General features: G+C 44.0%; 1 protein-coding gene across 1 annotated transcript; it reads right to left on the bottom strand.

Annotated features, from left to right (window-relative positions):
* Positions 1-11,699: 11,699 nt before the first annotated feature.
* COQ7 (coenzyme Q7, hydroxylase) lies at positions 11,700-15,286 on the bottom strand. The gene is made up of 5 exons (XM_026054225.1): positions 15,162-15,286; positions 14,829-14,943; positions 14,576-14,715; positions 13,698-13,766; positions 11,700-13,051 (listed from the first exon to the last, which is right to left on the bottom strand). The coding sequence occupies exons 1-5, from the start codon at positions 15,201-15,203 to the stop codon at positions 12,974-12,976; spliced, it is 444 nt and encodes a 147-aa protein (XP_025910010.1). The 5' UTR covers positions 15,204-15,286; the 3' UTR covers positions 11,700-12,973.
* Between the last annotated feature and the right edge of the window lie 155 nt (positions 15,287-15,441).

Genomic DNA, 15,441 nt, shown 5'->3' with positions numbered 1-15,441 from the left:
TCGCTTCCCTGCCCGTCGCTTCCCTTCAGGCGCCGCGTCAGCCGCCGAGTGAGCTCAGAGGAAACGCCGGGGGCGGCGGGCCCGGGGGCGGAGGGGGCCGCGGGGCGGGGCGCGGCGGCCGCTTTCTCCGCCCGCCCCGCGCCGCCCGGGGCCCCGCGTGCCCCGCATCGCCGACCCTGCCCCGCATCGCAGACCCTGCCCGGGTCTCTCACTGACGTTCGCTCAAAAGCCKTTCTTCACCTTTGGTACCTTGTTAGTACAAAGACATTTTTATTTCATGGACCCAAATCATCCAGATGCCAAAACGCTAAGGGGGCAAGTAGCACAACCCTGGGATAAGGGAGGCATTTGGTGCCCAGGCACTGTGCCGTGCGTGTCACAGGCCTGTTGCCAACAGAACAGACCTGCCTTGGACTGCAGCATCAGCCCCAGCCAAGGGGAAGAACTTGGGACCCTTCAGAATGATGCAAAGGAGCTGTCACGGGGCTGGTTGGTTGGTTGTGCCACGAGCCCACGGCTGCAGTGCCAAGTGCTGTGGCCAGCTGATAAAGGCAAAATCCTCTCTCTGCTTGCAGAGCCCCCGGGCACTGCCAATGGTCAGTGATCCCCTTCCCATTGCTGCTGAGGTCAGGAGCAGAGCAAGTGGAACGTGGTTTGCAGTGCGCATTGAGTCATGCTCACCAAGGAAAATTCTGCTCATTGTTAAAGCCTGTCCTTAGTTTCTGAGAACTGGGGACCTGTATTGAATCTGAAGGTTATTCTCCTTCGCTTGCAGTCTGCAGTGTCTGCTGCTCTGCAGTGGAGCAAATAGGTTCCCCCATGTGAATGCAGCGAGGCAGCAGCCCGTGGACCTTACACGGGGAAGCGGTAGCTCTGAACCTTTATGAGGTCTTGTTCTCTTCAGAGAGGACAGTGCATTTTGGAGATCAGAGACTTGTTTGTCCTTGCAAAGGACACAGTGAAGCAGTCATTGCCTTGGATTACACGCCTACGCTATCACGAGGTCAGCCAGCATGGTCAGAAAAGACTGTGCTGTGGAGGGAGGACCTTCCCCCACCTCCACACACACACACACACACACACACTCATCACACACTCATCCCCTGGTCATCCTGTGAGCCCCATGGTACGAAGAGCCTGTGAAAATTCCCGTACTGGGGCATCTGCTTCATGGAGGTAATGTATGCACAGGTGAGCACTGCAGCAGCTTGCCTGGGTATTAGTGTGCCTTTGATTGGAAACCCCAGTGATGTGGATGCAGGGTCACTGCAGTAAATACAAAGCCCATGGAGTCTGAGAGACCTGCAGTGAAGCGAAGCTCACTGTGCAGCTGTTTTCTTCCTTCTGAGATGAGAATCCTGTCCTTGGCTTCCTTCATCTTCCCAAATACTGGTGCCACCGGAGATTGAAATCGAGTTAATTACTGTTACTCATAGGGCAAGCTGTGTGCAACAGCTAAGATAGTGGAGGGTGGCTACCAGCCAAAATCTAGGAGAACTCTATCATAAAGAAGACAAGAGAGGAAAATACTGCAAGCACCATTAGCTCTGGTGCCTGGAACCAGGAGAGATGATCTCTGTATTACGAGGCTAGATGATCTCTGTATTACAAGGCTATGCCCAGCTCCAGTTCCCAGCACAGGAGTAGTCACAATGGTATAAGGTCATGCAAGAGGTTAGTCCACGTGCTTGTACTGTTTATATTTTTCTTTCATCACCATGTGATGTTTCTTCTACAATCCCTCCCCCCTCTCAGCACAGACATTTGAAATCTTTGCATTAGTTTAGAAGAGAATTTTTAAGCATGTATTTTTCTGGAAATGTGCTAGCTTAGTCTTAGCTATCACTATGGACGGGACCATCATGCCTGGCTTCTGTTTGTTTAGTAAATGTTTACCAAGTTTTGAAGCTGTTTGTTGAAGTTCAGGGAGCATCTGTTCAAGCCTTCTATTGTTGTTTAATTCCAGGTGGCAAAGTTATTATCACATTACTGCAACATAGCAGCATCTACACAGTGTCATGTGTGCCCTGTGAAGGGGAAGGAGCGGTGCTGGAATACAAGGGGTTGAACACAGCAAGCTGAAAATGCTTTAACAGTTTAAGAAAGGAGTTAAAATGAGGAATGAATCAGAGAATAATATAGGTAACACATAGAGCATCACAACCAACACATTAGTCCGTGCCTGTGTCCAAGGGCATGCTCTCCAATGGCTGTTACAGCTGAAGCCACAACCCCACTCCTCACAAGAGTGTCACTCCACAAGTCACATCTATAAAAACAAGCAGGAACTGAGATGTGTTGGGGGAGTTTCCACTCATTTCATGTTTTCCTGTATTTCTTGACAAAGCAGGATAAGAAAACAAAACCGCTCATTGCACTGGCTCTTGCCTCTGACCCATCACAGCAAAACACGTTGTCTTCCACCCCGCAATAGGCAGCCTAAGTAAATAAAATAGAGCTCAGTTGTTGTGATCTGAAAAAGATCCTTTCAGATGTTTTACTGAAAGGCGTCTTTGAACTCTATGGACCCATCAGTCCATGTAGCAGCTTGTGCTTTTTTACACCCTCAAACCCAGGGTGATTCACACGTGTTTGGGTCTTACCACAGCCATACCAAGTTTGAAGTTAACTTGTGCTCTCTAGTAATGTTGAACCCAAGAAAAGCTGCAATGATGCAATTCATCTGTCCTCTGCAAGGTCTTCCCTCACTCGCAGGAGCTGAACCACATGTGATACGTTGACTTCTGCTCCTGCTATCAGCATTGTTTTCTTCTTTCTGCCTCTTCCAAAGAAGTACCAGCTCATTTGTTGCGATTAAAATATCCATAATCCCCTTTGTTTGCAAGTTATAATGCTGGCACTTCTTTCTACTTAAGCAACAATTTTTGTTCCAGTATCATACTAAAGAAAATGTTTACAAAGCTTTTAATAGCAATTGTCTAGTCCATAAGGGCAGGGCTTGCGGGTCCAGTAAAACCCATAAGATGGAGCATGTGATGGAAACAAGGCCACAACAGGTTTGAAAAGTGTCAGATAGAGCCACATCTTCCTTATGCTTGAGGTGAACTATCAGTCTAATTAAACCTGGATGCATATCTGTCCAAGCATAAACTTAAGCACTACACAAATGGCTTAATTAACAGCAAGTCCCTTAAACTTTTAATTGTTTTTACCCAGGAGTGGCACCGTTAGCCTACTAAACTAATGCAAACTATCACACAGCTGATCCCTAAATTGTTGATTAAAGCAGAGTAATTGAAGTGAGAATGATCATAGAATCATTATACTAGTTTGGGTATACTATGCCATTAGCTCCATTTTAAAATACATTTAGAAAGATTGAGCCATTTTAGATAGGTCTGGATTTTTAATGCCTGTTTCCTAACCATGACAGCCTTAAGAAAGGAGAGAAGATGTGATATAGGCTTCACATTCCCATTTATTGCTTGCTTTAGCATGGTGGCACCAACCCTCACCACATGTTGTCTGCTTGGGACACTCCTGGCCCACTGCCTAACATGGCGGCACTCCCCCTAACATGGCGGCATTCCCCCTAACATGGCGGCAGGGGTCTCACCAGGGCATCATCCTTCTCCCAAGGAAATCCATTGCCTGCTCCCACAGCACTTTGGCTGCCTTTTATCTCTTACTTCACCTCCAAGGGCATCTCCTGGGAGAGCTGGATCCCCCTATCCCCATAGGAGGGACAGCCAGGCCTGGCTGAGGTCCAGCCATCGCAAGGAGAGCCCCTCACTGCAGAGGGCCACATGTTGAACTGCCCGAACATCTCACCACAGAGGACCACATGTTGAACTGCCGGTGCCCCTTGCTCCGCCACGGCTGCCACCTCCCTGGGGTCCAATCCAACACGAGCATCAACAACTCAACTCAGCGGAGAGATTTTTTGCTGTTTAAGAAGCATGAAACACTGAGGGTTGTTTCAGTCCACGAGGAGAGATTTCGATGCAGGCAGCTTCAGCATCAGCCTTGGGCTCCAAGATAAATAATATATCCTCTTTCTAAGTTGTCTTTGTTGGGTTTATGGATTATAAGCCTAGGAAATATATTTAAACTATCGCTCCCAAACATATTAGAATCCAATGATTTATTCATGAATGAATCCTTCATTGAATTCCTCTCCGTTGTTTTAATGAATCATTCATGAACCTGTGGAAACGCATCGTACTTGGAGCCATTCACCAAATACACTGAATGAGCAATTTTGCACTAACAGGTTACACAGACTCTGCCTCCTGTGTCCTCTAACATTTCACACTGTGTGTGAAAATGGTTGCCTGTGTGCTACGTCACTGGTCTTGCTCCCCCATTAGAATAACAACACATAATTAGTCAAATGCAAATATCTGTACAAAGAGCAGATATTTCCCAAATAACTGAACAAAATATCCATTTATACCATGTCCATTGCCCAAAGAAAGTAGAAACAAAACATAGAAACAAATAGAACCTATTTTATCGAGATATTTATTTTGAGCTACTCAGCTACCTGTTCACCTAAAGCAAATAGCTTCATTTATAGCAGTGTCGCCATCCTTCCTAAACGCAAATGGCTCCATCTACAGCCAGGTTCCAGACACCACCCACTCACCACCAGCTCTCCCAGTCTGATCTGCACACCAGCACCACCCATTGCCCTCACCACAAACCAGATGAAACAGCACATCTCTGAGAACATTCTGGTTAAATAAAAGGCACATTGGCCCCTCCTCAGGCTTCAATAGACATATGAAGTATTAATAAAAAGGCACATGCTGATTGGTATTAGCACAAGTAACTTCCATCTTCCCATCCATAATAGACCTTAATTGTTACACTAAAAGCTGTACCTGTAATTCATTATCACAGAATCACAGAATGGTTGAGGTTGGAAGGGACCTCTGGAGATAGTCTAACCCCCTGCTCCAGCAGGGACATCTACAGCACATGGCACAGGGTGGCATCCAGGTAGGTTTGGAAGACCTCCAGAGAAGGAGACTCCACAACTTCCCTGGGCAGCTTGTTCCAGGGCTCCATCAGTCTCACAGGAAAGAAGTTCTTCCTCACATGGCGATGGAACTTCCTATGTTTCAGTTTCTACCCATTACCCCTTCTGCTGTCACTGGCCAGCACCAAGAAAATTTTGGCCCTATCCTGCCTACATTCTCCCCTCAGATATTTGCACATGATGATATATTCAGCAACACAATTTATTTCTTCTTTCTGCAATCTCTAGGAACAGGGCAATGCTGGATAACAGTTACATATGGACTTCCCATTAAGGTAATGATTTAAAGCAGCAACTAAACTTTAGTTTAGAAGCCAAGAAAAGCAAAGTTCACACAAAAGCAGTCCCAACTTATGCCCAGCAAAGACAAATGAAACACACAAAATCTGCTTAAGAAGTTACTTGATTTAAGCCAATTGCAGATGGGTGGCTAAGACTTCTGAAGCTTCACAGCACACACATCTAAACAAACAGGAGAAAAGCATGAATGTAGATCCAGGTCCAACAGTCTCCAAAGGCTGAATGGACTTTGATCCTGTTTGAATTATCCTTGACAATAAACTAAAGGAAAACTCAGCTTCTGAATGAAGGCCATTACAGGAGATGTGGAATAGCAGTTTTAGATTACTGAATGTTTATAGGAGAAGCAGATACTTTATATGTGGGAGAACCCAAGAATAAGTATTGTCTATGATGAATGCGGTGAACATGAAATAAGAACAGTGTGTGGCATAATAACTGCCAGATACACCAAAATGTGCTGGTGGTTTTTAYGATGTGAACAAACATTCCCAAGGAAATGTCCTCATAACTCCTCCTCCTGACTTTTATGCTACATTTTTATACCTAACACATGCAGCTCGTTTGTGTAATTTGTTCTATTAGTTTCTCTTGACCATGATGAAAGCCTGCTCRAGTGAAATGCTGAGGCTTTTGTGTGTGTAGGCTTTTTTTTCCCCCCGTTCAATGAATCAGAAAGACAAGTATTCTGGACAACCAATGGTTGCCCGTTGGTTATTCTGATTATTCTTAAGTCATTAGAACATTGCCCGGAATAAGTACTCAGTATGAAATCACATCAGAGGTAAATCATGATGCACTTCTACAATAAAGGCTGCATGACATGCATCTTGATACCAACAGGAAACCAAAAGAAAGAGAAAACAGTCATGAATTTTCCTGTTACTAGGGAAACCACTGATATCACGACTCAGTTACTACACTATTTCTGCTTGAATACCAAACCCATGGAGAAATTGAAAGAAATACTGTTGCATGAGGTCACTTCCAAAGGTTACTTCAATGTGGTAACCTCAGGGAAGCACTTTTATTCCAATGCTTCTGCAACATCTTATTTCTGTGATGTAGCAGCTAGGTCCAGATGGCTGCTTAAGCAGTTACTAATTGCCAGCAATGCAAACTGAAAATCAGGCCATACTTCACCTGATCCATTTGGGATTTTGCCATGGATTATGCAACAGCCCACAAGAAGGCTCAAGGTTACTCACACTTGCTTAGGAGTATAAGTGCTCTTGCTAGTCACAAACCTAAAATATCCACTGGGTTAGGATTCATCCCGCTGCTGGAGAGAAGCATATACTCCCATTTCTGCTGTACCAGTATTTTGTGCTCCATGTTTCTGTGCTTATGACAAATGATAAGCAACTACAACCAGATCTAGAGCCTGTCTGTAAACACATGTATCTGTCACTTCTCTTTGCAAGGCTCAGCTCTCTGACAAGAGAGAGCTCATTTCTCATGCATTATCCCTCTAAACATATGTCCAATATCTTACTAGATTCTCACATTTTGCATAAACAGCGGTATTTGTGTCACAAAATTGAGATATATTTATTTCTTATTAGCAAATATTGCTGAGATATTTGGGTGGGAGGAAATGAAAAGCAGACATTTATTATATTGAAAAAAAAAAAAAAGAAAAAAAGAAAATCAGCCACCCTAGAAGCCTTCCAGTAAMCTAGCCATTTTCTGTCATAGAGCAGCGAGCAAGAGGAGCCTCGGCAGATACCACCTCACTCATCATTAGCAGTTCACTGCCCAGCTATGGCCAGGAAAAAGCCAYTAAGCTACAGCTCCAGGAACAGAGTCTCAACAGTGATTTTAAAAATCTTGCTACTGCTCTTTTGCTGAATAGAAAACACTGTAAAGCCTGCAAGTTTTTGGCATATAATGGGAACAAATGTYATATGATTAATGGAGATGCTAGGGAGGTACAACTCCTCTCAAAGTGCACCTTCAGTCTGTCCCTACTTCTGCCACTCCTTGCTAGGGGAGCACAGCAAGGCACTCAAGCCCCCAAAGACAAGTCTGGCCTGGAACAACCATTCATCTCCATTGCCCTTGGACTTAGAGCCGAGAATAGGCTTTTTTAGTAGACCTGCACCCTGTAGACTTCTTTTAACAAAGCTCTAAGACAAATATTTTTGCAGCATTCCCATGGGTTTAAAAGGACCTGTGTGAAGCCTTTAGATGCAAAAATGCAAGGGGGAGGCTTTATTATTCTATTGAGTCTTCAAATTCAATGCCACCATAGAAAGTTGGACTGTATTTTACATGCAATTTGTACACACTTTTTTAACATTACAGCAAGTGCCCCTTTCTGCTCTGATGCTCCACACCAGGGATCACAAGGGACTCACTGCCCCATAATCACCTTCACTTATAACCCAGATTACCTGTCTGGCAGCAGTGGTACATGCAGAGACATCACATCATTTTTTCATGCTCCTGTTGTTGCCATTTTGCTTGAATAAATCAACTGTATGAAAATCACATTTTCAGAAAGCTAAAGACTGGCCCCACCTTCAGTGCAAGAACACTTGGAGGGATCCTGTTGCCTCATACTTCCAGCATCGAGGCACGAGGCTTGGGAAATAAATCATCTGTCCTTTCTTCCATAGCACCAGTTCTGGAACACGTCTCTTCCCTGACAGGAGGGAGAAAACAGTCGCTCAGCAAGATGAGAGACTGCTTTGGACCAGACAGAGGCTGTTACTTGAAGAGGAAAATTTACTTTAACCCAGATATAACAACAAAGATCAGAATGATCATTTGCCTCAGCGCTGCCTGCCTTTCATCTCCTACGAGCAAATGAGTTTGACTCCACTAAATGCTTTAGCCATTTACATACACAGTGAGAAGTCTCTGACTGTAGAGCTGCCCTCCAAGCACACTTGAAAGAAATTAGTGACAGCTTGCATGAACACAGCTGGCAGAGCTCGCCCTAAAACACACCACACAAAAACTAAGATCACCTTCACCCCCCCGCTATCTCCACTCCGAGCTGAGCAATTGCTGGCAGATGCTTTGCCCRTGGCCATAAAGAAAACATAAAAGCGTTTATAGTGCCAGAAATAGGCTTTATAACCTATAGTCCAGAAAAGATATTTTAAATAGCAGAACCCCTCTGAATGCATGTTCCACTTTCATTAACACCTGGGTCTACACATGCCCAGCTGTATCATCAAACAAATAAACCATCTAGCCTAGGCATGGGTAATATTAAAAAACAAATTACTGACATGTGAACAGCTTGGTAGAAAACAGCTGCAGGGAAGGAAGGCATCGGGCTGAGSAGTCTAAAACCAGAGGGAGGCTGCGGAGGTGGCTGCTAGACACATCTCCTGCTTGCAGTGTTGATTTGTGAGAGCTCCCAGTGCCCTTAAAGCTGAGCTCTTACTTACACCAGGCCAGGCTGCCGCCGCTCACAGAGCGGAGCAGAGAGAGCAGCATGGAGGATGCGAAAGGGAAGGGATGCGCAGCCTGCTCCAAGGCTGCTCCCAGGCTGCACTCCCACCTATCAGGCAATCCCTCAGCACGGGGCTCAGGGGGACATGTCCACAGGGAAGGTAAAACAAGAGAATTAACTGCTGCCTGCAACCACAYGACGGGCATTTACCAAAACAGCAGAGCCAAACCCTTCCCAGCAGGACAACGCAGGCTGTGGCAGTTCAGGGGGGACGTTCTGAGGAAGCATCACTAGGGTGGGAATATGGCACTGGAGTGAGGCTGCCCCGGGAGACTCCTGTCCTGGGGGGTTCACAACGTGGTGATAAGGTCACGGTGGGGCTGGTACTGCTGTGGTGCCTGCGGCTGCCCGCCTAGAGACACGGGATGCTGCGCTGGCCGGCTGCAGAGCTGCCCTCCGGCCCAGCATCCGCGGCTCCAAACGACAGCGTCGTTTCCTTAGAGAAGAACAAGGATAAGCAAATACAGGGCCATGGCCCGAATTTGTGAAATGAAGATATTTAGCCCCAAAATAATTTCTATAAATATGACCATAAGGATATTGTCCCACCTGCCAACACAATAATGGTGCTTTCTTAAGCCACATACAATTCACTGGTCCACTGATATATGAGATCGGTTAAAACTGTAACAGAAGGCAGTATGTCTCAAGAGCACTTGCTGACATGCTCTTAAACCAATTCAGCTTTTGAACCTCAGCCACTCTGGGGTCTTTGAATTAACAATAGCACAATAGTACTTTTAAACAGTCTCTTCCCTAGGCACTCACCTTCCTCCTTTAAACTGGCCAATATTTTTGACTTGTCCCTTTAAACAGCATCACTCAGGAGGCTGAAAATGCTTGCAGGATTCAATGCAAGTGACATGCCACAACTTTGAAGCAATGATAGAAAATAACTGACACTTGTTAGAAATTTTATCTTCCCAAAGTCAAAGGACCAAGGACTTCACAGATTAAGYAAAGCCTTAAATGCTAGAAAAGATCAAAGAGGTACAATCCACACTGTCCCCAGCAATAGGAATTGCACAGCATATTGATGTGTAGCTTTATGTTACTCAAGTGCGTCTCAGATTTATTCCAGCTGAGGATCAAGCCCATTACATCTGGCATTTCTCTACAACGTTTACCGTCTCAAACAATGACTTAGTCCTCGGCCAAACAATCTTACAAGGCTTATTTCACACATTACATGGCATAATGTCCATTCAGCTTAGGGCAGCATCCCCACGTTGCTCCCAGTGGCCAGGATGTGATTCTTGCCTAGCCTGGAAGCAGCAAGTTGGGAGCACACGCTGCCTGTAGCCAGATGTATGCTGGGCTGGCSTCACACAAGCCTTGCCACCCTGGTGGCTTTCTAGAGCTGTGACTGAAAAGCCACAAATCTTCAGATCTGCTTTGAATTTTCAAAGCCATCCTTCTCCCTTTGCAAGACAGGGCTGGCATTGTCTGTTTGCATTCCTTTGCTTTTCCTTGTTCAGAGCCAGCAGCAGTGTCTGCAGACAGAGCTAAGGTCCTGTTTCAGAGCTATTGCCATATCCAGGAGAGCCCTGCGCAGCCCRGCTCTATCGCTAGCCTCTATGCAAAGCACCACCATTACTGAGCCTTGACTGGGAGCATCTTTGGAGGCCAGAGGCCAGATCTTCAGATGACTGAGGACGCAAGTGTCCTTCTGGAGGTGAAACTCATCACACCATGGGTAACTACAGATGTCAGAAGAAGCTGTCATTACTCCAACAGAAAGTATTTGATCACAGAACATATTATAGGACCCAAATTACATACTTAGCCTCTAGTTCATAGGAGAGCCCTAAACTCAAAAGCATCTTGAGACACTTGCTTCTCATCCTGAAGGTGCAACATTTTGCAGGACCTTTATTTGCTGCACATTCTTTTTTCTGTTAGGAAGCCCTGGGTTCAGCCCAGGGCTGACTGAACACCACTGATAACAAACTCACATAATATACCATATATCCCCACTTTGGCCTCTGCAGGGATGGCTAACACCTGTCTGCTTTAGTTCTGCTTGAAAGTGATACGTTACTTGCAGCTGTGCAAAAATAAAGAAGTGCTGCCAGCCCCTCCTCGTCACTAGCCCTCTTGTAACCTTCAACCACCTTTTACAGTCTTCCAATATCTGCAACAAACTTTTAATAATTTTTTCCCTATGAAAACAAAAAGTAACTCCACTTTCTATGTAAAACAAGCAAACAAAAAGACCAACTATGAGTGTGCAGAAACAGAGCCATCCACACTGGCATGAAAACAGCTCACCCATGTTTTAGTTCTGCTTTAGTAAAGAACAAATCCGGATACAAAGCGTAAAGCAGAGCCCTTCATCTGATTCTTATTTTAAGCTTAGTATTTATGCTCACTGCTAGAGATGACATTACTACATGACAGCCTACTCAAAAGCACTTCAGATGAACTCTGTTATGCAGAGCACGTTTTCAGCTGCTGAGTACAAAGAACTTGCTATGAATAGTCCTAGTTGTTGAAGATATGAGCCAGTGCTCTGACCTCATATGGAATTTCCTGATATTTGATGTTCCCATCCTTCAGCCAAACTAAACGCATTAAAAATGCATTTTTTCCCTCAAGACATCGTTGCTCCAAACGGGCAGCGTGTGATGACCTCAGAGGCCACCCGCAGCTTGAAACATGGATCACATGAACGATACCCTGTCAGCAGCAAATTCCACAACCACCAAACGCCACCACAGACATTTTCAGAGAATCGCTCTGTAACTTGTGTCTTTGAGAATCAGGCTTCAACAGAGTACCGTCCATCTAGGAAACCTCCACAGCTGACCTGTTCAGCTAGCCATAGCTAAAAAACATTGCAGCTTTAGCAGTTTTGAGACAGCTTACAGCAACTGAGAAAGCCTTGTCTGACCAAAGTTTTATTAAACAATATTATTCAGAGAGCTTCCCTTGGCACAATCAAAAATCATACTTCTTAACTATAAGATGCAAGCCTTTTGCAGGGACTTTATATATCAGCACCTTCTATATTCTCCATATACATTTAAGTCATTTTGCTTTCATCATGACGCGGTAGGAAAGAACGGCCAGGAAGTTTTTAAGACATAAAGAGCAACAGAAGCAATGGGTTTCTTGAACGCTGTCCCTTTCTGCACTGGAAATTGTGTCCATGTCTCCAACTCAAAAATGGTGTAGCAGGTCTAGAAGACAGAAGCAAATTTAGTAATTCTTACCTCCCTACAAGTTTAATCATGTTTTAAAATAATAGCAAAAGGAGTCAAAACCCAAACCTTCTCTCTGCCTGCTTGGAATCATTAACAGTCTGTATCCCCAGTGTCTCAAAAACATTTTGAGGGAAGTCTCATGCCCTACCAGTTTAAGGCTAACTAATTACACTGCTGTTTTAATTGTATCTTGTCATCTTTGGTCATTGTTAGGAGAGCAGATACACAAGACAGTGTATTTTTATTGCTCCAAGATGTCAACAAGGAATATGGCAAAATTGTTCCTAGACTGAGAAGGCCAGAGTCCTTATTCTTGAAAARGAGCCACTTAAGTCTAGATGCAAAAAGAATCTTAAAAGGTGTAACAAAATAGTAGATGCAATTCTGCAGATGCTCCAAATATCTGCCCATCTGCTTTATATCATGGGTCTGTTCCTTCTGCACACCCTCAGGACAAAATCAGGTAAACAGAAAATCAGATTAAACAAGGAATAAAGAATTGAGCTTACAAATTAAAAAAAAAAAAACTTTCAAATGAAAGTCTTAACCAAACTTTATTCAAGACAGACTGAAAATAAATAATAAGATTTCATTTACTTACCCTTAAAGCAGAACTCAGAAATGTTCTACTTAGTATAACTACCTTAAGGTAATAAGCTTCAGCTTACTTCAAATAAATATAAATGAGAAGGCATTTACCATTTTTATATAGGCATAAACATGATTTGCATACATGTATTTCTACTGCCACCTTGTGAACAGTTTCAGAATAAAGAGCTTTAGTTCATATGGACCCATTTCTGCCATCTTCACTCACACTTAGTTCCACCGACTTTAATGCACATTACTGCAAGGTTAGCTGATATGAGAAAGGATGGCCTAATCAGATGCTTGATGAAATTTTAAAGTCCGTATAAAATTACTAACAGTCTTCCACAATTGCACACATTTTTATGTCATATTTTATTACCACAATCACTATGGAAAATATCACTAAATTCTTTCTGATAAAAATATAGCAGCTTTGCATCCAAGCTGTATAGCTGTCTTCAAAACTGAATAAGCTGGTGCCTGTAGAAGAAACAACACAAGATTAAATACATCTAATTCACCAGTAACATGTTTTGTTTGAAGCAAATCAGCAGTAAGCCACAGYTATCATGATCTTGATAACATATCTRTATTTGTAATTTCAATCACCCTAGGCAAAACTTAATAAAAGTCAACTTAGCACAAATCTCCACAAAATATAAGTCCACAAATTTAATTCAAGGGGAAAAAAAAAAAAAAAAAAAAAAAGCTGGGAATTCACAAACTCCTATGAGCACAGAATTTGACTGTGAATTTTAGCTTTCCTAATACAGTTGTGTCTGACTATCCAGATGATGCCTTCACTTTCCCAGTGTATGGAAAGCTTTATGAAATATCTTTGAAATATGACTAAATAAAAACTTTTTTTAAAAAAGCAAATCTGAGCAGACGGCATTTCTCAGGAGAACAAAAAGTGCTTTAACATTTGCCATGAATTCAAAGATTCAATTCTTTTCTAGAAAAATAAAACCTGTAAGATGCAGGCCACTTCAGTGTTATCTTACACCTACTGTTAGGAAAGAATCCAAACATTATTTTCTATTTTGCAAATAAAGTATTACAAATAAGGAATGTTATCACGCCTCGATACTTGCTAACAGCACCAGCGAGTTAATACTCTACTTACTGACTCTGCGTTGTGTTCTAGCCCAATGTCATGGTGCTCCAGTTCATCATCCCGAAACTGCTTTATTACCTTTAAAAAGAGCAGGTAATTAGTAAGTTTACAGTACAGAGAAATCAAGGCAGTTAGAAGAGTGAAGGGAAAGAAAAAAAAAAAAAAAGACCTTCAGCAGGTTATTAGTAGGTTATTAGCCTTTACTTTCGTAAGCAATATTTCCCTCATATGTCAGCACAGGCTGGGTTACTCCAGATATTGTTTCTGTAATGGGACAATTGGGCAGCAACCAGACTTGGCCACGACTTAAACTAGGCACAGCTGAAAGCAACAGCAGCAGAGAAAGCYGAGAATGAACAGGCAGATCCCAGAGCAGGTGCAGCACTGAGGTGCTCGGTGTGGGCTGCATGTGGAAACACCGCTTCTCTCACATGTATCTACAAAAACGCAGCCCCATTTTATGCTTAAGTACTTGTGAATGATTTTTCTTGCAAATATAATAGGCATTGACTCCCTTCATCCTCTGTATTCAAAACTTGAATAATTCAATCATATCCAGTATAATCAGTATTATGTAATTTATCACACTTCTTTTTCTCTTGCTCTTCCTTTCAGTTAAGGATAATTTTTTAAAATGGACAACTCTTCAAACAAAAATATAAATATTGATGAGTGTGCTAGTTAAATACTAGTCTAACRTATTTTAATTCTGATGTTTCAGCAATTTAGAATTGCTGAAGAAAAAACCATCCTTTCAAGTTAAGGTTTCTGTTGCCTTCAGAAATCTATTTTATAGGATAAAAAGGCCTGTTATAAGTTCTACTGACATATTGTTCTAAAACATTTCTCCCTGCATCACTCAATTACACGCCTTTTAAGTCCAATACCTGCAATAATTCTATGTATTTTTCTGGATCTTCCTCCATAAGAGCTCTGATCTGGTTGTTATAGTGGTCGGATATGCTCTCCTCCACRGCCACCGTGCAAGCCATTGCACCTTTCTTTCCCAGCAAGGCACTTCCAGCTCCTACGAGGGTGGTACAAACACGTCCAACCAATGAAACCCTGAGCAATACAAACAACATATACATTCAAAGAGTTCATGAAACAACAATAATAATTATATCAATGCAAGCTCACCTAAAACAAAGCCTGCTACATTCCAGATAGGCAGTAACACAGTCGGTCGAACTCTGTATGCAACCATCAGCTCATTAAATTTCTTCAGATGCTCTTTTTCTTGATTCCACATTTGCTGGAACAGAAGTGAACCACAGTGAAGCACGCAGCAATGAGAAGCGTGATCTTTCAGCAGAGTTACTCATAGAAAGAGAAACAAAACACGCTGCCCAGGCCACGCTAACTCTAGCAACAACTTTCCGCCACACACAGAGGAAACGGGAGGCAGGGCAGGCGGTTACACGAGGTAACACCTGCACACAGCGGCCCCGCTGCAGCACTGCCCGGCCTCACCTGGATGAGCGGCCCCACCGCCGACCGGCCCAGCACCGCCATCTGCCCCGCGTAGATGCGGTTCGCGCCGTACTCGCCCGCGTGGTCCACGCGGATGATGCGCCCCACGAGCGCCGCGTTGATGGCGCCCGCGCTCACCCCGCCGCTGGGCTGCCCGGACGAGGCGGCCCTCGCGGGCCAGCGCCACCCGCCGCCGGGACCTGCCGGAGAGACGCGCGTGAGGGCGGCGCCGAGGCGGCCGCGCGAGGCCCCGGGGCCGCCCGAGCTCGTACCGGCCCCG

Source organism: Nothoprocta perdicaria, unplaced genomic scaffold (genome assembly GCF_003342845.1).
Source record: "Nothoprocta perdicaria isolate Ctin4 unplaced genomic scaffold, notPer1 scaffold_12, whole genome shotgun sequence".
NCBI classification, from domain to species: Eukaryota; Metazoa; Chordata; class Aves; order Tinamiformes; family Tinamidae; genus Nothoprocta; species Nothoprocta perdicaria.
Note: the sequence above shows the minus strand (reverse complement) of the source record. Positions and strands in the feature narration are given on the sequence as shown.